General features: G+C 41.6%; 2 protein-coding genes across 2 annotated transcripts; one reads left to right on the forward strand and one right to left on the reverse strand.

The window, feature by feature from the left end:
- Window positions 1–1,118: 1,118 nt before the first annotated feature.
- Window positions 1,119–11,248, reverse strand: znf281b (zinc finger protein 281b). The gene is made up of 7 exons (XM_088438732.1): window positions 11,126–11,248; window positions 8,250–8,768; window positions 8,060–8,173; window positions 6,187–6,310; window positions 5,782–5,865; window positions 5,583–5,701; window positions 1,119–4,388 (listed from the first exon to the last, which is right to left on the reverse strand). The coding sequence occupies exons 2-7, from the start codon at window positions 8,697–8,699 to the stop codon at window positions 2,772–2,774; spliced, it is 2,508 nt and encodes an 835-aa protein (XP_088294858.1). The 5' UTR covers window positions 8,700–8,768; window positions 11,126–11,248; the 3' UTR covers window positions 1,119–2,771.
- Window positions 11,249–14,348: 3,100 nt separating this feature from the next.
- Window positions 14,349–26,358, forward strand: kcnj19b (potassium inwardly rectifying channel subfamily J member 19b). Its single transcript, XM_088438733.1, has 3 exons — window positions 14,349–15,085; window positions 22,884–23,100; window positions 23,685–26,358. Exons 1-3 carry the CDS (start codon window positions 14,414–14,416, stop codon window positions 24,323–24,325), a joined length of 1,530 nt encoding a protein of 509 aa, XP_088294859.1. The 5' UTR covers window positions 14,349–14,413; the 3' UTR covers window positions 24,326–26,358.
- The last annotated feature ends 669 nt before the right edge of the window (window positions 26,359–27,027 follow it).

Consider the following 27,027-nt stretch of genomic DNA (forward strand, 5'->3'; position numbering starts at 1 on the left):
AGTACTAATGAGACAAAGGAAACGGGGGAGGCTTCTGCTACAACATTTGGTATTGAGGTGACAGTCAGAAAAAAGCCATAAAAAATCATGCATACTTGATAAAAACTCAAAAAAACTCGAACACACATTTTTAGTGTTTTTGTACATTTTTTGTAAACAATACCCTTCTAGAGTTCATATCAAAAACACATTATGGCAAGTAACAAAAATAAGGGATATACCATGAGGAGGGAAGAAAAAAAAAGTCCTACGAGGCATCTAGAATGCAACACTGCTTGGCATGGATGTTTTTTACATTAAAATAAAACCGAAAAAAAAAAGAAAAAAGAAATAATACATTTTGCATTTTGACAAGTCACTTGCTCTATCATTGTAAACACAGGCAGTGTAAAAATGATGACACATCATGTCGAAGCTATTCTACAAATATTTCCACTACATACGACGAAACGCGTGTCCCTGCTTTCTTACGCTTTAGTGATATGAGGTATATTTTAATCAATCTTATTGTCTTTTTCTCTCCATTTCCTTTCATTTCAAAGCATAGTGTGTTTGGAGGGAAGCGGCTGGTCGCTCAAGTTTTTCTTTTGTTTTGTTCCCCCCCCTTGCAGCTTGAGAGTCCCTAAAAACCAGCGGGGAGGGACGGGGGGTGCTGTTGAGGCTGGCAGGAAATGGACTAAATTAAATATCAACCCTGGCTGCCGGGATGGCGAGAATGGCTTGAACCACGGAAGACAAAGAAGGCCATTGTTCATTTGTGTGAGTGCAGGACTGACTGCTGCATATTCAGGAGGTGTGTTGTATAAATTAACTTTTGCTGCATTGATGCTACAAAGGTGTGTGGTGGCTAATGGAGAATAAATACAACAAAAAAAATAAGAGAGCGAGAACAGTTCCAGCAATGTCAGCCGAGCTCCGAAGAAACACTTAAATACAAAGAGCTATTCTCAAAATATAGTATCACAAAATTATGGCAAATCCACTTTTTACATCACCCAAGAAACAAATTCAAACCCGTCCCTCCCTTTCTCGCGACAATTAAAAACGAACAAAAAAAAAAACAAACAAACAATGCCCAATAAAACCGTAATCCCACCCCCCCAAACCCTTGTTCACAGTTTTGTCCTTTAAAAGTAAGCGTCATCATAAGAATCACAAATGAATGAGTTATTGTTTCTGATGATATGTTTTTGGGGGAAAAAAAGTGCTTGGTTATGGAAGCCCAGAGCAGCCAACATTTTTGACAGGCATGTGCATGCAAATCTTTTCAAATGTACTTGAAGACCAAATGTTCAAAAACATAAGACTTTGTTTCCCCATTATTCTATGGGAGGTATTAAATTTCACATGAACCATGGAATTATGGGAAAATATGCTGAATAAAAGAAAATATTAATAATAAAATATTAACAACTGTCTTAATTTTCTCATGTCGTGGTTCTCAAATATGGGTACATGAAGGCATTTCAGAGGATAAGTGAGATATTAAGAGGGTTTCAGAAGGGATCAACAAATTCATTCAATCAATGGGACATTTTTCCTTTCCGATTGAGAGCAAATTATTTGGAAATTCAAACAGTGCCAAATTGTGCGATAGTGGTTCTTTTGCAGAACAATTTATGCCTTTATTTTGTTAAATTTGGTCTGAGCTAAAGATACTGCTATAAATGTAGTTAAAAGGTTTTAATAAATCAGATATGGGTGGTTGGGTGGGTGTCATTCAACCAAAAATGCTTTCCACTGGTTATAGGTTACTTGACAGGAAAAAATACTATACGCCATAAGGGGTGCATTGAAAAAACTTTTAAGAGCACTAGCCCAAATGCAGAAAAGCATGTTGTGTTTAGCATTCAGCACATAATTAAAAAATATTTGCTAGTAAGTTTGAATGAGTTTGCCAGTCAAAAAAATCGTGTTCTCCATTGGCAGCTCCACACTTCCATACTTATTTGATTCTACTGACAAAGAAAAAAAAAATTGAGGTGAGTTTCAGTTTGCTTGCTGGCCGTTTGTGTTTTCAGTCAAATGCGTTTCAATGGATTTTGTTCTTACATGCTGGTTTCACATTGACACGCAACAGTACCGTCATTCGGACTGCAACACGCGGGAGAGCCCAAACTTCATTGTGAGGTGTAAAATTTTCAAATAAATGCACAAAAAAAAAGAAGAAAAAAAAAATCAAAGCTTTGTAGTTTCAAAATACACCTGTAAAAACTGTGCTAATTGCATCTCACAATACAAAGGCTTATAACACAATTTTGCTTATTTCCTGAGTTAATACGTTTCTTGTAACAGACAATATATACTTTCTTTTTTTTTTGCCATTTGAGTTCTGGGCTTTCCCTGCCACAAGTGTTATTTTTTTTTGTAATTCTCAACATTATTACTTTACAATGGTATGATGATTGGTAAAACACAAGGGTTGCCGAAGTAATGAGAAATGCAAGTTCATCTCTACCCTCAAAATGTTTTAAATTACATTTAAAATCTACGGTTTACGATCATAGATAAGACAAAAAGACTACTTTTTCCCCAAGAAAATGTACGCAACTAAAATACATCATAAAAATAAAAAATAAAAATAAAATTGCATTTGAGGCCATGGAAGACCCTCCCTGGTCATGTTTGCATTAAAATTTAATGGCAGTGTTTAAAAAAAAATATTTTGCTACAAGAACAAAATTGGGATGAGTGGGGAGGGGGGCTGGGCGGACAAAAACGTCTGCCCCCAAATCCCCCCTCCCCAAAAATGGGCTTACCTCATCTGACCCTTATCTGAAACTTTGGCTTGTTGGGGTTTTTGATCCTGTACTCACTGGCTCGCTGACGTCAGCTAACAAGCTGCTATACCCTGAGAACTCTGAGACCGGAGTCCGTATCCTGTGGTCCACCTCGGCCCCGCTGTCGCTGCCGTAGCTCAGAGGGGTGCGGCGTCCCGACTTGAACTGGGAGCCGAAGGCCTGGGCAAAATTCTCAATCTGGTAGGTGGTGGACTCTTTCGGGGGGTTGAGAGGAGACAGGTCTGAGAAGCCGGAACCGTTGGCGGGGGCAGCGCTCCCCCCGGCCTTGGCCTGTTGCCCCTTGGAGCTTTCAGCCTGGGCGGTCAGATCCTGGGGAGGTAAGCTGAAGGCTCCGGGCGAGTGCTGCTTCTCCAGCTGCTCTGTCAACTCCTGAGATGGCGTTAGCTGCTGGTGGCCGGCGGGCTCCAAGACCAGGTGGAAGCCCGCTTGGGAGGGGGAGCCCACCAGCATGCCGTAGTGGGACTTAGACGAGGTGGATGAGGAAGTGGACGAGGGGGCGGCGATGGGCAGCGGCGAGGATACGGCGGGCGGGTAGCCGCAGTCCAGCGGCGAGGTGCTGTAGACGTGCTTGTCGGCGAACAGGGGCCCCGTAGGACTGGAGCTGCTGGACAGGAGCGGGAAGGGGCCGGTGGCGCCCAGGCTGGGGAAGGGCCCGCTGTGGCTGGTGCGCTCCAGGGCCTGCAGGAGAAACTTGGAGTACTCGCTCATCACAGCAGTCTTATCGCCCCCGTTGGCTGCGTCGTCCTCCAGCTCGGGGGTGACGGGCGCGGCCGGCTGGAGGTCCACGTGGTGCGGGTGGTCCGACAGGTCGAATGCCACATCGTGGTGATGGGACCCCTCCGGCTTGTGGCTGTAGTGGTCCAGCAAGCTTTGCAGAACCTCGTCGGGGATGCCCGACTTGTCGTGCTTGAGTTCCAGGGGGGACGTGTCCAGCATGGCCAGCGTGGGCTCGGGTCCCAGGGAGACCTGGATGACGCTGCTCCCCTGCGACGCCATGTGCAGAGCTCCGGCGCCGTAGTCGTTGTTGACGGCGTGAAGGTATCGCCGCTTTTTCACAAACTGCATGGCGTCGTCGTAGTTGCTGCTGGTGGTGGGACCCTGCTTGTTGCCCCCGCCTGCCTGGAGCAGACCCAGGTTGTCCAGCCCGGAAGCATCCACGTGATCCAAGGAGCCGGCTTTTTGGCCTAACAGTTTTTGTCCGTCGGCGCCGTCTTCCAGAGAAAGGAGGCCCTTATCCAGAGCCTTGCGGCCGGCTTTTTTAAAGACCAGTTTGGGGGAGCGTCCCTGCATGGCGGAGCCCGAGGGCTGCTCCATGCTGTAGTCCTGCAGGCCCATGTCGCGCGCCATGGTCGCTGAGGACGAGGCGGCCATGGCCGCGTTCTTCTTCCTCTTACGCTCGCCGCCTTCCCCGGTTTTGGACTTGGCCCGCCTGCGCCCGGAGGTGGTGGCGTTTCCCTGAGTGAGTGAATAGCTGCCCTGGCCCAGCTCGGCGTCGCTGAGCTCCAGCATGTTTGGGTCCAGGCCCTTTTTTATGGCTTCTCCGCAAGTCCGCTTGTGCTTCAGTAACCGGTCGGTTCTTGAGAAAAACTGGAAGGTTGACAAAGAGAGAGATACAAAACCAGTGAGGTGCGGTTACCCATTTTCACTGGTGTGTTAGCCACTTGACAAAACAAACTCATTTGACTGTTGCATGTCGGCACGAGAACGTTATTCATATATTCATATATTTATTTATTATATATACTCATATATATTCATATTCATTTTTTTATTCCTCCCTTGTAGACATGCACCTCCTCCTACAAAATACATCTGATTCACATCATTCCAATTTCAAATCATTAAAAAAAAAAAAAAAAAAAATCAGACGATGGGGGCTAGTATTATTCTCATTCCAATGGCCTTAAAGTTCGACATTTTTCACCCAAAAATTATTCATTCATTCGCACTGAGGCAGTTTCTTCAAAGAATGTTTGACCTTCACTTTCATGGCACGTTCATCATTATTATTATTTGGTTGCATAGGAAATTTTAAAATCGTTTGGGTCATTCAATTCACCTTGGTAATGATTTTCAAATGGGTAAAAAATTCCTAAAAAAAATCACCGGAGGTTTTCACCATTGCAATACCCAAAGACAAATTAAAAAAAATCCCTTTCCATTACCAATAGCAGTTTCAACAAAACAGATTCCCATTGTCACTATAAAAAATTCAAGACATTCACCTTATTCATTTTGCATAGCAAAAAAATCTGATTTACCAAAACCTCTGATTTTTCCCAAAGTTCCCACAAAAAAACTCTTCATTTTCTTAGTCACATTCAACATAACAGATTGTCAGTTACATGACATTCAGTTCACCTTTTGAAATGACTTTACAAATGCCACAATTTCTACTCCCGAGAAAGAATCCACCTCACCAAAACATTCAGAAAAACAAAACAAAGCAGAGCGGGAGAGAGAAAAAAAAAACATTCCATGTTTGAACATAATTCCATATTTTTAGTATGAATCAACATTAATATTTTGTTAACATTTCCGCTTTCACACACAATTACACCAGAAATTGCAAATGTTTTATGATTTGAACAATAGTCAATTCTTAACACTGCATTACATACACAGTCCTGAAAATTATTGGGTTTATTTCAATAACAACATATTATTTTTAAAAATATATAAAAGAGCTATGTTTATTTTACACCTTATTTTGACGTCTTTAACTACCTTGCCAGGTCTCATCAAAGACAGTGAAGCGAATAACACCCGCAGCCAACTTACCTGCTGGCATGTATCGCATCTATACGGCTTCTCGCCACTGTGCGTGCGTTTGTGTCGCTCCATGTGGTACTTCTGGATGAAACGCATGTTGCACTGGTCGCAGCTGAAAGGCTTCTCCCCTGAAACAAACGACCCGATGCGATTTGTGCTTCATTCCGGCGCATCTATAAAAAGATTGGCTTGAAAACAGGCAACTCACCACTGTGTATCTTCTCATGCCGCTGCAGCAAGTACTTCTGAATGAAGCTCATGTTACACTGACTGCACCGAAAAGGCCTCTCACCTGTGCGATCAAGAGTACAACGGCCCACCCCCCCCATCACATTAATTATTGCTCAGCTTCAATACTGAATACAAAATCTAATGTCTGTTTTTCCAATATAGCAATTGTGACGGAAAATGAGACTAGGGATCCACTCTGGTTATCCGTCATGAGACATTCCCGGCAAACGGGATGACTAATACGTCCAGAAGCACATGAGCAATCAATGAGTCATCCCCGAGAGTCCGGCTCTCTGCATGTCGCGCGCTATACCACCCCCCCCCCCCCCCCCCTTTTGCGTCTAGCGGCTTGAAGGCGCTGCAAGCAGTGAAAGCCTCTCACCTGTGTGTATGAGCACATGTCTGCGCAAGTGATAGGAGCTACGAAAGGCAGCGTTGCAGTGCTCGCAGATGTGCGGTTTGGAGTTGGGGGACAGGCAGGCTCCATCCGCGTCCAACATCATGGCCTAGGAGAAAATGACAATGAGGGACGGTTAGGAATGGGCCTAGTCAAAACTCTCGTTTCTTAGCTGCAAGAAAGCACAGTTCAAGCTAATTTGACAGCATTACAGTTACACACTTGTCAAATTCACGAGACTTTTCATAGCACATTTACATATTAGCAGGAATTTACATTACCAATTTATGTCTTTCTTGTTGTTAAAGGAGACGCTTTACACCACGAACAGTCAAACATTATGAAAATGCTGGACTGTTGGAAAATAACCAAAACATGGGAATATAGTGGAATAGAGTGGAAAAACACAATTCTCTGTGGTTGTAAAGTTGTGCACACCCTCTTACAACTGAGAAAGTGGCCATGTGAATGAATGACTCACATTCAAAGTCATGTTAATGCAGACCGACGGAAATCGTGGGGCAGGCCCCCCTGGGGGGTGGCTGCAAGGCGATGCCAGGGGGGCCGCGGATGATCCCAGGGAAAAGGCTTCGTTTTTGCAATGTGAAGTGTAATTGGTAAATGGACTTTCACTTGTATAGCACTTTTCTACCTTGGGTACTCAAAGCGATTTACACTAACTGGTCATTTACCTACCGATGACGCAGCATCAGGAGCAATTGGGGGTTCAGTGAGTTGCTCAAGGACACTTCGACATGGTCTGGCTGGTCGGGGGATCGAACGCACAGCCTGTCAGCTGGGAGACGACCACTCTACCACCGAGCCATGACGCCCCCATTGCAATAAAATAAGGATTGACACTATTTTTTTCCGGCACTTTGATGCACTTGGTTATTTTTTCAGATTTAGACAAATCTGTAACCTGTACGGACATTGTCAACATCGTCTCCCAGACCACTCTACCACCGAGCCATGCCGCCCCCATTGCAATAAAATATAATTTTATACTAACATGGTCTAGTATTTACGCACCTTTGCTTTCTGCTCACCATACATACTACCAACCACAATCTATGCTACAGCAGTTTGAATAACTCATTCAGTTTCAGTTATTTTCAGACCCTTCTTTACCCAAATGTTTAGGGGAAATTAGTACAATTGTAAATGAGTACCTGTAAATCATTGGACTCCATAAAAAGATACAACTGCGTCTTCAGGACTTGAAGGACAATTTGGTGTAAACTGTTTTCAACCCCCAGCCATACATTATTACTTGATATATTATTTGATGCTTTTACTTATCGAGACGGTGGGGCAATAAATCGAACAAATTTGATGTGTTGCTTTTAAAATTGACTATTGGAAAACTAGGTAAATCGTGAAATTCAAATTTTACTCAAGGAGCAGAACGCTAGTTAGGATGTTGGCAAGACATACTTGAAATAGTTACAAACCACTAACTTTTGGCATCAGAGCAAGATATGCACAGGCTATGAACAGCTATTATTTGCACAAGCTTCCAATGTTAGGTTTTCGTTTGAACTGATTTAAAATCAGCATGCATTATTGTTGACTGAATAGTTTGCAGTGTTTATTTTTGAATAATAAATAAAGTTGACTAGGTTTATTACTTTGATTCAAATCACAATTGTACAAATGTTAAAAAAAAAAAAGATTTTATATTTACGCTGTATCGCTAAGCCCCACTTACCTTGCACTATGATCTAATGCAAAAAAGAAGAAAAAAAAAACAAACCCTGTTCATAATTTTATCCACGTTCACCCCTGAGTTTCATCTGAAGACAAACATCCCCCAAACACAACATGTTGACCAGCATTATAAAATAAATGGTTGAACCTTTGCGGCGTCGCTGCGTTTCCTTCGGGCTTTGCCTCCCTGTCCGTCCCCATTGGTCCTTCTCCCTCTTTTCCCCGAGGAATCTTTTGGCTCTTTACCCGCTCGTCCTGACATCTACATGCAGACCGCAACAATGTCAGTCTCGGCGTGATGCAAAAGTCAACCGCTCACATTCTGACATCCAACTTACCGGTTCCCCAAGGGGACGCACGTTGCTGTGGCTCAGGTCATGCAGGAGCATGTTATGGTGATTCTGGTGGTGGTTGCCGTAAGACATGTCCGGCATGTCGGCCCCGCTCTTCCCTGCGCCGGCGCAATTCATGGGCACAACCCCGCCGCCTCCACCGTAGAGAGGCATACGATAATCCAGCTCGCTTAGCCGCTCCTGCTTGATGCCCATACTGTGGAGGAAGCCCCCCGCGTTGGCCACGCTGGTGCCCTGGTGGTCCGGGGGCGAGTCGCGCTCCTTCTTGAGGACCATCTCCTGCGGGAGCTCGCCCATGACTGACTGCGAGGTGAGCCGTGTGAAGCTGGTGACGGGCGGCAGGTGGCTGAACATGAGCATGCCGGGTGCAAAATTGGGGTCCATGCCACCGTTGCGCAAAAACTCATTGCCGATTTTATCTTGGATAATACTCATGGTGGTAGTTTTGTTGTGTGCAGGCGCGGGTCAGGCCAAGAAATCTAAAGATGAATGTAGGAGAATGCCCTGAAAAAGAGGACGGACACAAAATGTCTTCAGAACAACGCCAAACGCCTTCACACTTGTATCATTTAGAAAGCGAAAGAGTGTCATGAGACTGTTTTTTTTTTTTTTTTAGTCATCTGACCAAATAAAGCAAAACTGTTGTTGCTGCCAATGCTGGTTCAACTACAAGAGGAGAGCAGTAAACACCGCTAGTACAACTAATAACCCTGAAATTGTGGACCATCCAAGCTCATTTAGGTCAGCAGCGTGGGAGTTATTTGGCAACCTGGTTGGGTGCTTTAAAAAAAAAATCTACAGTAACATGTTTTCACAGAGAAGCACATTAATTACCTAATTGGATTTACTGGGAGTAAGTGACTGGAAACCTTAAAATACATATTACCTTGTTCCCCCAGTGTAGCAAATAATCTTGTTACAATCCTTTTACAGATGTACTGGAACAGACATGGCGAGATACTGGGGGTGAAAGTCCTTATATTTCAGTCAAAGATTTGTCTACAATTGAATCTAATAAATATGCAAGGTCCTTAATGAATCGATGTGTACCTTGGACACAAAATGTCAGGTTTGGACTTATGTACGTAAATACAGTTTTTTTTTCTTTCTTTTAAATCTCTTTTTGTATTGCACCTAGGCTTAAGAAATGTGAACGCAAGTAAGTTTGGAAAAAAAAAGTCCTGTTAAATGCCTTCACAGTGAAATGTTGCTCAATCGGTAAGTAAAATTAATGAGTGTTGTCTTAATGGAGCTCCAAATAACCTAAAACCCAAAATGTTAAATTTTGTCAAAATAGCTGACATTAATCTTGCGCCCCTTTAGCAAATATGCCTGACTTGAAAATTAAGTCAGTAAAATTGAAAAAATAAATAAATAAATAATGGAAAAAAAATCCTGACACAAGTCAAGCTATATTTCTACAGAAATCTAAAATATGCATATTACATCTATATAGTAACCATTATAAAAGTGGGAATGGATTGTTAACAGTCTTTTGCCATTAAGTCAACTGATTGTGAAAACAAATCACTTTATCTTAGATTAAAACTAAATTAAATCCCTTCTTATAATGGCAATTACGAGGAAAACCCCAGCAATTGTTCAGAAATTAAGTCTACAATTGAATTGGGAAAAATGTTCATTTCCTCTTGGTAAGCCAAACAGAAAACTGAGTGAAATACTGCCGTTTCAAAGTATTTGCATTGTTTGTACACTCTGTGTAAACACTGCAAAATCAAATAAGTGATGTGTAGCAATTTGTCTAGAATTCAGCCTAAAATGTGCAAATGTTTGAAACGGAGATGCATATTAGCCAAAACGTCCATTTTTTGAGTAAATCGGTCTTGTTTTTAAACACCCGTTTGCACCCTGGCCTATCAAATGATAAAGCCAATAAATCCGGACCGCAACACTGCTAATTAGTCGGTTCGGTAGACTTGCCCAAACGAACGATATTTAGGTCAAACACGACTTGACATTTGAACAACGTAACTAGGACACAGTCTTGTGACTAGACTTGGGTTCGAAGACTTGTTGTCGTGCCAAAATCCCGGCGACCATTTGGCTCGGCGACACAATTCAACGCAGAGCAGATGAGCTTTTGTCATACATAATAGTTAGCCAGCTAGTTAGCATAGCAGCCGACTCGCCACAATGAACCCGACGACGCATCATCGAAGTCGCGCTGAAAAAAACCTTGGGGCAAATGTTTAAAAAGCAACACACGCCATTTGTCAAAGTTGCATTTGATAATACGAGTTGGAGAAAGAAAAAGGCTCATGTTTAACATGGTTAATACGGGTATCGATTGGCTATTTAAAAATGGGTAAGCGACGAGCCATCATTTCAATGAAGCTTCGCTAGTATAAACTACCCATAGTGTTAAATTAGCCGTTCGTCATTTGCTCGTTTTTCAAGCTTTGCAGGCGAAATTACATCTCGCTGGCAGGAGCTTCGTTTATTGATAGCTAACTTTAGCCGTAATTACGAGGGGATAATTATTACTGAGCGTGCGTATGACTGGCAAAAACGTTCCTAGGGCTATTTCGGTTCCACGTCGACTCCGGCTCCGGTGACCCAACATGGGCCATCACAGCAAAAAAAAAAAAAATCCCAGTTTCGAGCGTTTCCACGCCAGCTGTGTTTATAACAATCAAACTAGCCACGAGCTAGTTAGTCGGCTGCTAGCGCGCTAGCATTTAGCTCCGAGTGAAAAGCCGCATTACGGCCCGTGCATCACAAACAATGATGCTGCCTTTCGGCGCATCTCCCCGCGGTTCCGAGCCAGCGTCGCGTCGCGAGGATTTCGACGGAGTCCGGACCGAACCGCCAGCCGAAAACACAGTTGGGTTCTCGCTCACCTACACATGACCGCAGACGGCTTGGAAAGGTGCCCGTGGTGCCTCCGTACTCGCAGCTTTGGAGGGTTTTATTGCCAAAACAGTGTTCTCCGGCGGCCGCTGCTTTCTTCCATCTTGTCGTGGCGCGGGGGATTATGGGTGCAGGCGGACGGGTCGTGAGAGGAGACAGCCGCAACCGCAGCAGCAGCAGGAACCGACCGGGCTGCAAGATGATGACGGAGAGGCTGCCTGATTTACTTTGCATATGTAAAAGCCCTCACGGGTTAAGTCAAAGTACAAGTACTTTGGTAAAAACTAGGAAAGTATCAGCTGCCAAGGGCGGTTCTACGGTCAGATGTTTTGGGGTACAAAGCACCCGGCCAGGCTAGATGCATTCATCCGTTTTGTCCATTTTAACACAATTTGGCCTCGCATTTGTCAAAGAGAAGCATGGGATGATAGTTGGCTTGTCACATACAGCTAGCTTATCCCATTCCAATTTCATTAACGCAGAGTTTGAGAAAACTTTTTGGGGTCAGGGATCCCTTTTTGGAAATCAAGGACTCCCAATATAAATGTTCAATGGGTCAATTTCCCCCCAACAGGTTGCTGCCAAATATTTAGTTAATAAATGATTACAATTTTAAAAGTATATTAAGCTGGTTCTATTTATTGCTTTATTAAAGAGTCACAAATGCATTCAAAAATTCATAAAGTTAAAACAAATATATCTTTTTTTATTAATAAACCAAATTATTTCACGGACCCCCTGGAGTCAGGCCCCATTTTGAGAACCACATACAAACACGACACATGATTTAAAAACAAAATTACAACGAAAGAAAAGAAAGCAGATCATCAATGGTTACTATCTCACAGCTGAGTAGTTTACATGTTCACATGGAGTAGAAAGTAGTACAAAACCTATTTAGTCCCACCCATGCTTTTAATCCAAAATGGGTTGAATTCAAACAAAGAATAGCCGTCCATACCTGTCTTTGAACCCTTCCAAGGTTTCCTAGCTAGAAACTGTTATAGCCACTATTGGCAACATGAATTACAAGCTACTGTTAAATTTTGTGAAAAAGAAGACTGGCAATAATAAAACTAGGGGGGTAAAATAAAAACTATCGTGCTGATTTCAAAAATGTATTTTCTCCCATCCGTTATGTCAAGTTTTTCCTCCACATTTTACCCATCAGATTAGCTGTAGTAGTAAGAGTTGATTCAGGTAGGACTCATCTACAGCTACGTGGAAATTTCTTTGTGTAGTCACACGCGATGAGAGGTGTATGCAGCTCCCAATAGATCAGGAGTAGCAATAATATGTGAACAGATAACTAGCAGAGTAGCAAATACGATGATTCATGCTCTCTTTATATTCTTAACCTTCTATTTTGTTTAATCTTGTCCTTTAGGAACTGAAAACTTGTCACTATTCTGAGGTTTTCATTCAGGTCTTTTTTTTCTGAGAAAATGAGGGATCGTATAGGTAAAAAAAAAATGACACGACAGAGGAAAACTGAAATGATTTTGTATTCTGCGCCCAAAAATGTGTTCAAAATAGCTCAGACCCAAGTCAACAAAAATTGTTCCCTGGTGTAATCATTCATAGCTACCATTATTATTTTCTAACATCCTCTCTACGGTTTTGAACTGGAGTCTGCTTGTTTTCTGAAACAAAATGAGGCCATTTTTCACAGCCACAGAGGATAGATGATTCCTGTTCCATCAATTGCAGCGCTAGTTTTTGACAACAAAAGCAAGATGACACAATCATCCCAACATTCCCACGGGGAACGTCATATGAATCACCATCCTGCTCATTTTCATTCAGGGCATCACACACTACCACAAAGAAACACAAGTCAGTTGCTGTTTCTCAAGGGATTACTGTTGGATTCCAACGTAATTCTTTACACATTTGTGAAATTCACTGTCCAATGTTGCCTAGGCACGGGAAAATATAACTAGAGGTACAGTCCAAATATAGTCCAAGTGACATGCGATTTGCTTCCCCCGCAATAACGCTAGGGGGAACTAAATAGCCTCCAATAGACAGCAAGAACGCTGTACTTCATTTACTACTTATTTGAGACACATCAGGCATGCTCTTATTAACGTTTGCAATCATAACAAAAAAAAGCCAACACACTGTTGACTGTTGAAATGCCATTTTATATCACGTATCACTTTAACCTACGCTATAAGCTGTCCTCAATGGAGGGGGGGGGGGGGGGGGGGGTATTTTGTTTTGGTGATTTTTACAAAGCAAACCAAATTGTGCCAGTTTAGGTTACAAATTAATTGACACATACAATAATTAAGTTCATTTTTGCGTGAAACCTATACAATGTTTTAATTTTTATTCATAACAAAAATTGCACACACACACGCGCGCACAAACACAAAATAACAACCCAATTATGCAGTGGTTCAAAAAAGGAACAATTACATCCCATTTTTTCCTTTGAACAAAACATTGGGTCAACTTGATCCAAGAAACGCGCTTGGTCCCTTTTTGACCCATAATGGGGTTATTTTTGACCAACTTTTTAAAAAGTGTTTAAAATGATTTTGGCTAGCCATGCACAAATACATTTCAGTCGTTCTAGTTGAGTTTTTTTTTGTATCAGAAACCTGACAATTATGTGCTAACACGGACTGCTGTTTGTAAAAAAGAAATGGGACCCTTTTAAAATGATTTTGGCCAACCACAAATACATTTTAGACGTCCTAATCTATTATTTATTTGCTTTCGCAGGTCACTGAACATTCTGTGTTAACGCTGAGTGCCTGGGACTGTTAACAAAAAAAAAGAGTCGCCTTTTAAAGTGCTTCTGGTTAATCGCAGGTAAATTTCAGGTGTTCTAGATTGCTTTTCTTGCCATTTCCTGTAGCCATTCATCCTGTATCCATGTTTGGCGAGGCTCTCCACGCTGAACTGCGCACTGAAGCTTGTCATTAGCATTTAGTGGAGCATATTGAAATAACCGACGGTCGTTGAACTTGGGGAGCACAGCTTTCTTTCGTTCCGAACAGGGCGCAGTGCAGCCACCACGCGTCAAAGGACCGTGCGCGTGCGCACGGACAACTGTGCGCAGAATCCGCGCGCACGCAAACCCTCGAGCCTCGCATCGCATTCACCGTTTCGCACCTCAGAAGATGCGAGCGGCGGGCTGGATGCGCAGCGCTCTTGCCGTGGAGGGGGGGCGGCAGGGCGGGTGGGGGTGCAGGACGGCAAACTTGCGCCAACATCAAGTAGCCTACTGATCGCGCTTGGGAGAACAAGGCTGGTCGATCGGCAGGATGGCAGCCCTCCGCAGGAAATTCGGCGAGGACTACCAGGTGGTGAACACCAACCGGGCTATGACTTTCTGCGCGCCGGCCAAGAGGAAAAGGCAGCGCTTCGTGGAGAAGAACGGCCGCTGCAACGTGCAGCACGGCAACCTGGGCGGCGAGACCAGCCGCTACATCTCGGACCTGTTCACCACGCTGGTGGACCTCAAGTGGCGCTGGAACCTGCTCATCTTCATCCTGACCTACACGGTGGCGTGGCTGGTGATGGCCTCCATGTGGTGGCTCATCGCGTACATCCGAGGCGACCTGAGAAGCGGCGGCGGCCACGACGAGTCGTACACGCCGTGCGTGGCCAACGTCTACAACTTTCCCTCCGCCTTCCTCTTCTTCATCGAGACCGAGGCCACCATCGGCTACGGCTCGCGCTACATAACCGAGAAGTGCCCGGAGGGGATCATCCTCTTCCTCTTCCAGTCCCTTCTGGGCTCCATCGTGGACGCCTTCCTCATCGGCTGCATGTTCATCAAGATGTCGCAGCCCAAGAAGCGCGCCGAGACGCTCATGTTCAGCCAGGACGCCGTCATCTCGCAGCGGGACGGAAAACTCTGCCTCATGTTCCGGGTGGGCAACTTGAGGAACAGCCACATGGTCTCCGCGCAGATCAGGTGCAAGCTCATCAAGGTATGGTGGGGGTGGGGGGCAAAGTTCAAGTTCGATTCCGCTTCTGCAGTTCCAAAGGTTTCCCAAGTGAAGTCTTCACCTGTCAGCTGGTGGAAAAAAAAAACAATATTACCAGAGGAAATTTAGTTGTCATGACGATTTCGTCTCGTTATTATTCGTAGTAGTTCATTGCCACTCTTTTTAGAAGCTGACTGAAGTACTAAACATAAAACACAAGAGAATTAAAATACATGTCTTTGCCTTACAAAAGTACACTATCTTAATGCTAACCCACAATCTAAATTACAGAGACACAGTATTGAAACTAGCATTGTTGTTGCAGTAGTTCCAACACTTCCAACAACAGCTATTTGAACACAAATGGTGAAACAACAAATGAAGACAGCCAATATAACGAGAGCCACATATTCTTTATTCTCTGCCAAAAATGATTAGTTGGACTAATACTGTATTTTACTCAGCTAATAACCACTGCCTTTTCAATATATTACAGTGACACCTGGTGGAGATTGAAACATGGAATTACTTAATCCAAATTGGCCTGTTATTTTTTTTCCAAACACGAAGTAAAAAGACGCAAAGTTAGGAGAAAAATGTTTCAAAATAATAAGTTTTTGTTTTTTTTATTTTTTATTTTTGTTGTTGTTTTATTTTATCAGTGTCAAATTACCAAAAATGGGTACTGTATATCGGGGTGTCAAGTTTGAACTTTTTGACTTCTGATGCAATACCCATATTGAAAGCTAGATTATTGTCCGATACTGATATCAGTAATGATATCAGAGATTCTGGACTGAAATCAATATGATCCGAGACTATTTTTTCTTTTGCCTGATGTCATTCTGATATATAGTATCAATATCGGATGGGGACACCCATAATTGTACAGCCTGCAATTGAGAGTAAAAATACATTTTTACTGTTTACCTTTGTACTTAAGTACATGTAAAACATTTTCTTTTTTTTTTTCCTTCCAAAAACAGTTATTTGAGGAGTTCAATCACTATTTCTTTCAGGTTATTTTTTTTTTCAACACACATATTCTTTCTCCTTCTAACGTGTGAATACTCTCACCACCTCAGTTCTTCTAAAATGACTCATTATGGTTTATGAGCACTTTCTCCAGGCCTGCATTGGATTTCCATTCATCTCCAGAATTGAATTGTGACCCCTAAAGGGCCAATGTGATTAACACAGCATATCGTGTTATGGCACTGTGCAATCTAAAAAAAAATGCCAATCCATCAGAAAAGTGCATATTGAATGAAAAACTCCATCAATCCATTTTTTTATACTTTTTTTTTATATTCACCTTCGACTCATGGGTGAGCTGAAGCTCATTTTAGAGATCGGGGTACAAATTGTAATGCTTATAACGGGGGGAGCACACATTTTTGATGCTACAGGTAAATGTACAAAAGACTATGTTAATCATTTCAATGTGCTAATACATAGCCCTTGACCTCAAAGGATTTAGAACAAACAAAATACTGTAATACTGAATATTAGTGATGGGATAAGAAGCTTCATAAAGCATCTGTGTTATTTCTATATTCCTCAATTTCCCCTGCCTCTTTGAACCAGGAGTGTCATTTAGGAGTCCAAAAATATCACAAGTGCTTCATGAAGCTTCGTTTATCACAACTAAACATACATTGATTTTGTGTTCAATTAAGGGCTGAATACATCCAGATTGTTGTAGGACACAAATTAAGAATTTAAGGCACTTAAGGAACTGTCATAAACGTATTGTGTTGTTTTTGTTACTTTTGAAGACGATATTCTAGTGGCAACTTAGGTTGAAATGAGTCATGGCTGTCTGTGTTTGAATTTAGTGGTATTTTAAATGAAAGACATAATTTTCTTGATCCAATTCAGTACTGGCTTCTTTCCTTACTCTTTTTTTTTTTGGTAAAGTAGCACCATCTTAGGGGGAAGAGTTACTCTTAGTTGATGTCTAGAGGTGAACTCTGTTATTTCATCTTAAAAGTGCTAATTTACAATCAAGATTTTTAATCTTAAAATTTTCTCAAAGGCCACCCCAAGAGTGGGCCACCATCAAAACATCCCCGATTCTGGATCTTCAATATTTAAAGTCCATATCAAAAGAGCAAGATACAAACTGAATCTCAGGCATCTGCAAGGCAGACGTTTGAACCAGTACACCAACATGCCAATGTGGAAAATGAACGAAGTCCCCACATAGTCTTTTCATGAAGTCAACTTAAGCCCCGTGTGTGATCCGGCTTCATGGCTCAGCTGCGTGGACCCGCAGCATGAGGGTCATCACACTGCGTCCTGCCTCTGTCAGCAGAAAAGCTCTCAACGGGCTGTAATTCCAGTGCCTCTTAATGTCCTCAGCTCAGATGGATGCTCCCCCAGGGGACAATGTCGGTGGGGTACTATATATGCTTTGATTAAAGCCATAATTGAGCCAATTTGTGTACTTAGTGGACCTTGGGTATCTTTGTAGGCACTCTTGCTCAAATGCTGAAAATCTGCAACCTGAGTGGCTGATGTTATTTTGGCTGTTGTCATTGTACAATTTACAGTCGCTAACTGCTGTTTGACATCTCCTCCAAGGCGGCAGTAGAGATTGATGTTGTGTCATAGTAGTCCGGTGTGTCCAAGGCTTTTGTGTGCTCGGAATAACAAGCCTTTCCCATCAAAGGTGCTTTTTTTTTTTTTTACAGCAGTCCAAACATTTGCCAATATGTGAGCGCCAATGCCGCTTTGTTGTGACTCAGGGAGTTAATCGCGCTTTTATCCCAGCGAAGCAGAGTGATGATCTCAAGTGACGGTTTCACACTCCGGGAAAAGTCAAAGCAAAGTTACTGGGTGTACAAGCATGCTGGCCACAGCATTAGATACATCTGATATCCATTACGTCAGTGGTTCCCAGCCGTTTTTTTTATTGATGTACCCCATAATATAGGGAGAAAAAATAGGCACAATTAGACACTCAGCCAAGTCCCTCCAAACCAGTGCAAGATTAAAAAAGAAAATAAAAATAATATCTGTTTTTTGTTCAGCTCAATTGACCAGAAAATAGCATCACTAATGACAATGTGCCTCTGTTTCCGTTTATCAAAGAAGTCACTATAATACAAAGCCATAAACTGTTTCATGTTCCAATTCATTTGCTCTTAATTTGAAAAGATGTACTGTTCCAGTCATGGCATTAAAAAACATTTAATGTGATTTGCTGATACATGCAGGAACCCTGTTGAAATACCAATTATTCTCTGGCTCCACTTACCCTGAGGATCATACTACTGCGTCGCCCTGAGATACGAGTATTCCGACGAGATACGAGTATTCCGACTTGCGAGCGTAAACTTGAGTTACAAGTGCTGTAGCTTGGCAATAAACGCAATTCAACTCAATAAAAGAGGTTTTAAGTCGTTTAACTTAGCCAAATGTTAACAAACAATGCAAAACACTATTGATATGCTAATGGGTAGCATTGTTTTTTTTTAGTTTTTGGACCAATTGATATCCTGAGCAATAGCTGTGGAGTAACATGCAGATGTATAATCTAATGAGAAACATATATTCTTTATCCTCTACAAAATAATGACCAATATTACAGTGTATTACTGAGTCTTCTTGTAGTTGCAAAAGTACATATCCTTTTGCATTACATTGCCTCCTGGTGGCACATTTAATGGTCTTTTGAACTTGAAAAAAAATTATTGACATCATCAATTCATAAAGTTGACTTTCATCACGTTATAGTCAGCCCCCCAAATTCTCGGAGTCTTTTAAAGAAATTGTTTAGAGGTCATTGCCGTTGTTGTTGGGTCAGATTTTTTGGGTCTGCACAATCAACTGAGTGTGCAAAATGTTGGCGGAACCAGCAAGACGGCAGTTCCTTTCCAAAGTGTTTCAACACACGGCTCAAGGTCAGAGTCGGGCGGGTGGCCCTTGAAGGTAGCGGGAGGGAGGGAAATGAGGCGTGATGTAATAAATCTCAACTCCTAATAATGATGTGGAGCCATGTGATCAAGTGATGCTGGTTTAGAGAACATAGACATGGATTGTAAATCGTTGCGCGCCTTGGATACTTTGGATTTTGCAAAAGAAAAATCGGTTGATTACATTGCCGGTATGCTTGTTATTTACAACCCCTTTTATGCGTGGGTAAAATTGACCCTAATTTCCATTATGCGCTGATTGCTCGTTTTACGAGTTGGTTAATGGTTTCATCTATAAAATGCCAGATAAAACTGCGGATAACTATTTGGGCCTAAATTGGATTATACGATTCAATACTAAATGATTTCAAATGAAAAATATTTTCACATTAACAATCAGACATATTTGATCTAAGTTAAAGCAGGATGAGGGATGCTGATTTGTTGCCCGTTGCGCAACAAATCAATAAATGCACTCAAATGATTGACAGTCAAATCTGCTATGAATCATTTCAACATTCACAAAATACTTTCTCTTTATTTATGTAACATATTCACTTGGACATTCCTTTGGCACTACTTAACATACAGTATGTACTCGAAATGACATCATCGATTGAATAATGCCCTTCCCTTGTTGGACTGCACCTCTACATAATGCATATTAACTTAAAAGTTCGCCACCTTTGAATTATTATCATTAATGTTAATGCTGCTCTAGTTTCATTAATAAATCAATAGAATGCAAAAATGCACTGACCTGTGCACAGACACACACACGCACACGCGCACGCACACACCCACCCACACACACACAAAGTCACCAGCTGACTTTTAACCTGTTCAAACCAACCACAGAGCAACAAAACACAGTGCAAATCCTTACTCAAAAAAACATACAAACAAACAAAAAGTCTCTCCAGTAAAGTGAATAGCTGACTTCCAGAAAATTGTTTCCCGGTTACACTGACAAATGGAACACCTGCCGGCAGTTTGTGACAATTAGCATTTGAAAATGAAAGATGGCAACATCAAAATCAACACTGTTCTACTTAGGGAACAAAATATTAAAAAAAAAAAAAAAAAAAAAAAACACCCACACACACTGCAAACTGCAACCATAACAATAAACAATTTCAAAAAAATGTCTCATTATATTTATAAAGGAAGAACTTACCAACACATTTTGAGAATAGAATCAGATTGGGTAGTTTTCCGTGAGTATATTATAGAACAATAACAGTAATGATGATAATAAATAGGTAGAGAACAACACGGCCAAAAAAATTGCATCTAATTTTTTTCAGTCATTCTGGAAGATTATGATTTTATTCAAAATAATACACCCAAGAAACATTTATTCAAAGCAAGAGTCATTTATTCAAAAAGAAACCATTTACAAAATGTTCAGACAGCAGTAATGTATACTGGTATAAAATAATATTTAATCTAAATATGACATTCATAGCTTGTGCAAATGACAATTTATTGCTTGTGCATAACTTAAATGCTACAATTAAGTGGTAACTGTTGTAAAATATGTTATAAATCCCCCACTCAGCATTCTGCCACTTGTGAAAAATCTCAACTTTGAGATGTAGCTCATTTTCAAATCGTCAATTTTCAAAATGACTAATGAACCAAACAAATTCAATTCCCCACTATGTCCTAAGAATAATTTAGGTTTTAATAGGACCTTTGAAGAGACTCCAAAATTGCTTGAGGTGATGTCTTACATATTTTATATGATGTTAGATAAATACTTTTCAATCCGGGTCAGGGCTGTTACGTTGTGATTGGTGTTGTGTTTTGGTTGGTGTCTGGGGTTTCTGTTCTTTTTCACATTCTGGGTTGTTGGTCTTTTGTTCATGTCAATTAATATTTCTTTTTCCCTTGTAGTGTGATTGCATCCAACTGTCTGTGTTAACCTGCTTCTCTTGTGTTGGCCAGTAAGCTCTCTGTTCCAATTGTGTCTTGTCCAGGTGCTCATTGTTGTCTCGCCAGTTTTGTGTGTATTTAGTTTCCTGTTTACATTCAGTTCTTTTTGGGTCATTGTCGATGTTAGAGTCTTAGTCAATGTTGCTGTCAGTTATCCATTGTCCTCGAGAGTTATTTTCCTGTGTTTAGAGCCAAGTCTTTTTGTATTAAGTTTATTTCTGAGTTTTTGTTTGTTACTTTGTAAGCAGTTGTCAATCGTGTTTTCTTTTTGTCATCTTCAAGTGAAATTATTATTTTCAAGCGCAACTTGCTTCCCTGTGTTTGGGTCCACATCCCCACACCTCTCCTGAACATGCTCCGTCCTGAAAGTGGCACCAATTGAAACATGGACTTCTACCGTAAAGCTGCACCAGTGAAGATGACTGAAATGCCATTCAAAATGTTGGCTTGAGAACCTACTTTCAAATGTATAATAAATACACAATGGTGTAGCCTTGTAGAGTGACGCCTTGATCATGGACAAGGCAAAGAAAGCAACTTCAAAGTAAACAGCAGGAGTATGTTAATGATTTGAAGGCAAATGGGACCTCAGGCAATAAGAACAGTTGGCAAGACAGTGGCCAGTGAAGGACTGAAATACTCAGTACTGGGCCCATCATTACTACAGTGAGCTTCGGCAACTGTAATGTCGAGCTGTATTTTTACTGATTTGAATTTGGGTCAACTGCTTTTTTTTCATCTTCTCTAAACAGTCCTTGTTGAGGCTGCTTCTTTTTTTGGAATGAGGGCCAAAACAAAGCAGAACTTCCACCGTGTTATTACAGCCTAGTCATCTCTCTTGTACTATACGATTGTAAAAGATATGCTAGAAGTACTTTTCTGTTTTGGGGAAGATTAAACTGAATGAGCTCACCTCTGAAACATCGTCATCTGTGTCGCGGTGTCGTGACGCTTCTCCTGACGAGGCAAGCCAGGGATCTGTGGGCACAGACGTCTTCTTGTGAAATGTCACACCCTCCTGTCCTCCACATCACTGTGAATACAAATGACTGACTGTTTGCCATCTGTGTCTGCCGACTCAAAAAAAAACAGGAAGCGGAATAAAATGATCTTGTTGAGTCGGCACCCTTTAGACGACATTTTCGTTAGCATTGAGCGTGATTTAGTTGGTAAACTTTTAAAAACTGTCAAATTCCGTCCAAAAAATGTAATATTGCATTTTAAATTGAAAGGATTGTTTAGGGAGCAACTTCCATTTCTTTTCCTTCTATAGTTGGTTTTCCAAATTTGAAATTAGATCTCAAAAGAAGGTTCATTCGATTAGGCATTCTGCAGAGAAAGAAATTGCTCTGTTACCACAAGCTAGGTTGCAAGTCATGATCAAAAATCAGGCTAACTGAAATGGTGAATGCTATATCTCACTATCTAAGGGTCAGGAGGCAAAGGGTTCTATTGAAAACTAGGCTTTAATGATGCATTTGTACATCAATTTGAGCCATCACAGATGTTGCTACTCTATCCACCGGTAGGGCCACTGGAGGCAATCTTCTAATAGCTAGAAAGTAGGCCACATACCTCAAGGAGGAGGAGCTTTTAACAAACAGAAACTGACAGAAGTCACCAACACAGGATGTTAACAAACTAAAACTGCTGCCCTGAAATCCCTTCTCTATTGTTAGAACTTCAGAAAAACCTAAACACGTGACCAGTGGTGTACCAAATATTTAATCATGTTGTGTCAGTTACGCTTTGGAAAGAGGTTCTAGACGTGTCGGAAAAAACTTTCCAATCTAAGGACTACAATATTTTTGGTCTCTCTCCTGGTATTCTCATACAAATGCCTGAATTCACTCGAAAGGGTTTTTAAAAAGAGATTATGGGAAAAAAAAAAAACCTGCACTTTGATGTGGAACTGTCCTCAAGGCCTGCTTGTGTCTTCACAGTCCCGTCAGACCCCAGAAGGTGAGTTCCTGCCTCTGGATCAGTGTGAGCTGGACGTGGGTTTCGGCACGGGCGCCGACCAGCTCTTCCTGGTGTCTCCGCTCACCATCTGTCACGAGATCAACAGCAAGAGTCCGTTCTTTGACCTGTCCCAACGATCGCTCATGAACGAGCAGTTTGAGATCGTCGTAATCCTGGAAGGCATCGTAGAGACCACCGGTTAGAGATCACACATCTTTTTTGGTTCATATTTATTTGGCTGGGATTTCCCAAACTTTACTGGCTTATGCTAGCTTGCCCTTCCTCATGCAACATACCCATTATTTATTCAAATTTAGAACCAACAATGGTGGGTTTCAGTGGCACTGGCCGAGAATTGAACCCACACCGCCTGCATTAAATTTAGAAAGTCTGCGTTGACTGAAGCACCCTTCTAATCTTAGTCTTGAGCTGCTCAAGTTTGGGAAACCTTTTATTTAACTAATAACTAAAGTCTTCCCTTAATAATTTGTGTGAATTAGCCTCAAGCATATTCCCCTCGCATGAAATGCAATATTTAACCGAATGTTTAATTAATGTTATTAAATAATGCAATGGTTCAAGCTCATCTTCATTTCCGTAATGTATTTTTAAAAAAATATCCGTCTTTCATCCCCGAGGCAATTCTCCACTTTTCACTTCATTCCATGTCTGTCCATTTTTATTTAATGGTCCAATTTCCCACACAACATCCTCGTCCAGCCTTTTCCCTCATTGCCATTTGAAATATTCCTCCCCATTTATGGATCGTCTCCCTGCGGCAGGTATGACATGTCAAGCTCGAACGTCTTACACAGAAGATGAAGTCTTGTGGGGCCATCGTTTCCTGCCCGTCATGTCCCTTGAGGAGGGCTTCTTCAGGGTGGACTACTCTCAGTTTCACAACACTTTCGAGGTGCCGACGCCTCCTTACAGCGTCAAAGAGCAGGAGGAGAAGTCATCGCTGACGTCGCCCAACCCTCTCCCCGTTGCCCCCATGCCCTCCTCCCCTCCGGTGGGTAACGGGGGCAAAGGGAGCCGAAGAGGGAGGCTCCTATCGGCCGACAACGCGGAGCCCGCGGAGGAACAGGCCAGCAGGCTGCCCAGCAAACTGCAGCGCATGAGCTCCACCAGAGACGAGCAAATGTGGAGGGGGGTGAAGATGGTGGCGCCCTTGCCCGGCGGGAAGGCCTCCAGCACGGGTGACCTTCCACTCAGCATCCAGAGGCTCAGATCCAGCTCCATCCCCGCCGCTCGCCAAGGAGGCCGGCCCGAGGAGCAGGTCCAGCTCTTGTCCCTGGACGGGGACGGCGAGGAGGCTGAGCTGGAGAGGCACAGACCACCGGCGGTCATTAGTACCATCACTGGTGGGCGTCCAGAGGACAACTTGCCAGCCAAACTGCGCAGAATGAATGCAGACCGTTAATTTCTGATGACAAACTTTGAGATGAATTCAGGCTTTACAGTGTATCCAGAAAGTATTCAAATCACGTTTTGTTATGTTACAGCCTTATTCCAAAATCAGTTACCAATACTCAAATGGCCCGCATGTAAACAAATCCTGTTAAGTTATTTGGCCGAGACAAAGTGATTGAGTAGTAGTAGTGGTTTGAATGCTCACCGAAAAGATTGCCAGGAAGGGAGACGCAATGGCAAATATGATTCACATTTTAAAGGGTAAGTTGATACAAGGCATGGGGTTGATATGATTTTCTGCTGGGGGACAAAATATCGCAGTCTTTTGCTGTATTACAGCTTGAAAATGTACATCTTTTTTAAAATATTTGGTTAAACGACTAAAGAAAATGGATAGATGGATGGATGTGAAATCAAATAAGTGTTGTTCCCCTGACTGATCAAATCTGTTATATTTTTACATAAAATTGAATATTTGGTACATTAAGAAACTTGTGCTACATTAGGTTTAAATAAAGCCAATATTCTTCTTCTGTTTTATTCTTCAAAATAAAACAGCGACTGATGTATATATTCAAAGAGGCGGCCTTTTGACTCAACTCTGCAAGCAGCCAACTTTATTGTGCTCTCTTTAAACGTATACTCCAAAAAAAAAATCATTATTGGTGATAGTATTAAAGCAGTGATGTTTAACTTGGGTTTGATCAAAACCTAAGGGTTCGGTGAGTCGGTCTCAGGGATTTGGCGGAGGTCAAGAAACACCCAACTCATCGTGTAAATTTGTGATGACACGCCCCACGTGGTCATCATTGGCTGGACGTTACATTGCTTGACCAATCAGTGCTGCGGAGACTTTAGTGCACTCAGTAGTCAGCGTGTGACCGACGTGTTAGCACGTCATGTGATTTATTTCTCAAAATGTTAATACATATTATGTTGAGCAATAAATATATATGAAACCGGTGAAAGCGCGGCATTAAATCTAATCGAAAACTTGAATTTTTAAAAGCGGGAAAAATGGTCAAAACCATTTATCAACCCATGCCTTGTTGACACAAAAATAGAAATTCACACAGTGAACAAAATCAATGAGAAAAGACACACACCTGTTTATACAAGGCTCCAAAGTTGACAGCGTATGTCAGAGGACAAACCAAGCATGAAGTAACGAGGAATGCTTTCAACGTCCCAAGGTAACATCACAAAATGTGAAGAAAGTGAAGCCTTGCGGATACACTCTGGTTCCACTGCATGGGCATTGCAGACAATAAATAACTGTGATAACAGTTGTAAATTTACCTGCAGGTTTATTTGCCGCCTACCCTTAGAGAGACTATAAGCCATCCATCCGCTCTTACTGTGAGTTTTCTTTTGATAGCTCACCATCTGTGCCCCCACCCTTCTGCCCTTGAGCTTCTTCGTATCCCTCGCAGATTTTTGTACAAGAAATACATTTTTTTTTTGTAAACAAAGCACCAAAGTGTCAGTCGCCATCTATCGCTGTACCCGTTTGCTAACCCCCTTTCTCTCGAAAATCAAATGATTCAGCGATAGGCTCAAGTACAATTTATTTTTAAGTGATAGTTCTTGCGTAAAAAAGGTTGGTGTTAGCTTGTACTCGCGTTACAGAGATTGAAAATTACTGTCGTACTATACACTTGCCACATGCTGTCTCAAATAATTATAAACATGCCATACTCTCACCCAAACTAAAAAAGTAATTCAATAAATGAATGTAATTTCGACAGGTCTTGTTGATAGTGCACACCCTGAAAGCTAATGTTAGCATTGCTCTATTAGCTTTAGAGAAACCCTTTTCTCATCGTTCATTATACACATGTGAGAGGGTCTATCTCCCAATGTTGTTTTGTGACACAATGAAGGTATAAAACCACATCTACCTCTACCAAATTTTCCATCGACCGCACAACAGCGATAAAGGGGTTAGCAAGCGGGCAGTTTGACAGAAGGAAATCACTGATACACAAAATCAGGTTGATGCTACTCATAAGTTCATCATGCATATATATCTATATATCTATATATCTATATCTATATCTATATCTATATCTATATATATATATATATATATATATATATATATATATATATATATATATATATATATATATATATATATATATATATATATATATATATATATATATATGGTTATTGTTGTTTATATCCACTGTGATACAAGTGGACAGCTGGACAGAAGTTTTAGGAGGGACAAACAGGTTGATTGCTATCATAACTGCGAGAGCCTTTTATTTATACAATAATTTATTTGATTTCTTTTGAGAACTCACTGTGAATTTATCAAGACTGGAAGATAAAAAACATAAACTAGTTGCTCCTGGGTATCTACAGTACTGTAAATACGCAGTCCTTGATTTGTGCCCCATTGTTTTGTCAAACTTGTCAAAAGCCATTCCCTAAACAAAGGTTATTCTTTTAGTCTGTTTTACTCACACAAGAGCCATAATCTTAGACAACTTCAAATAGCACAGAATACATTATATACGTATCAACGTGCTAACAACACTTGATACCAGCAATTGCAAAAAATGGTTTGCCAGTAAAGTAAAATTACAATTGATTGGTGGGTTGATTTTGACCGTTCTTACATTTATCTTTGGAGAACATTTTATGTGACAAACACTACAAATACATTTTAAATAAAAATCCTTCTCTCCCAAATCGATTTGT

The sequence above is a fragment of the Hippichthys cyanospilos genome, chromosome 17, assembly GCF_059441005.1.
Source record: "Hippichthys cyanospilos isolate Australia breed blue-spotted pipefish chromosome 17, RoL_Hcya_1.0, whole genome shotgun sequence".
Lineage (NCBI taxonomy): Eukaryota > Metazoa > Chordata > Actinopteri > Syngnathiformes > Syngnathidae > Hippichthys > Hippichthys cyanospilos.

What these genes read in the sequence shown, in the direction of transcription:
- kcnj19b (XM_088438733.1), top strand. Translation starts at nt 14,414, where the DNA reads ATGGCAGCCCTCCGCAGGAAATTCGGCGAGGACTACCAGGTGGTGAAC. An exon ending in TCAGGTGCAAGCTCATCAAG is followed by an intron (nt 15,086 to 22,883) that starts GTATGGTGGGGG and finishes GTGTCTTCACAG; the next exon opens with TCCCGTCAGACCCCAGAAGG. An exon ending in AGGCATCGTAGAGACCACCG is followed by an intron (nt 23,101 to 23,684) that starts GTTAGAGATCAC and finishes TCCCTGCGGCAG; the next exon opens with GTATGACATGTCAAGCTCGA.
- znf281b (XM_088438732.1), bottom strand. Translation starts at nt 8,699, where the DNA reads ATGAGTATTATCCAAGATAAAATCGGCAATGAGTTTTTGCGCAACGGT. An exon ending in TGCGTCCCCTTGGGGAACCG is followed by an intron (nt 8,174 to 8,249) that starts GTAAGTTGGATG and finishes GTCTGCATGTAG; the next exon opens with ATGTCAGGACGAGCGGGTAA. An exon ending in GCATGAGAAGATACACAGTG is followed by an intron (nt 5,702 to 5,781) that starts GTGAGTTGCCTG and finishes CGTTTGTTTCAG; the next exon opens with GGGAGAAGCCTTTCAGCTGC.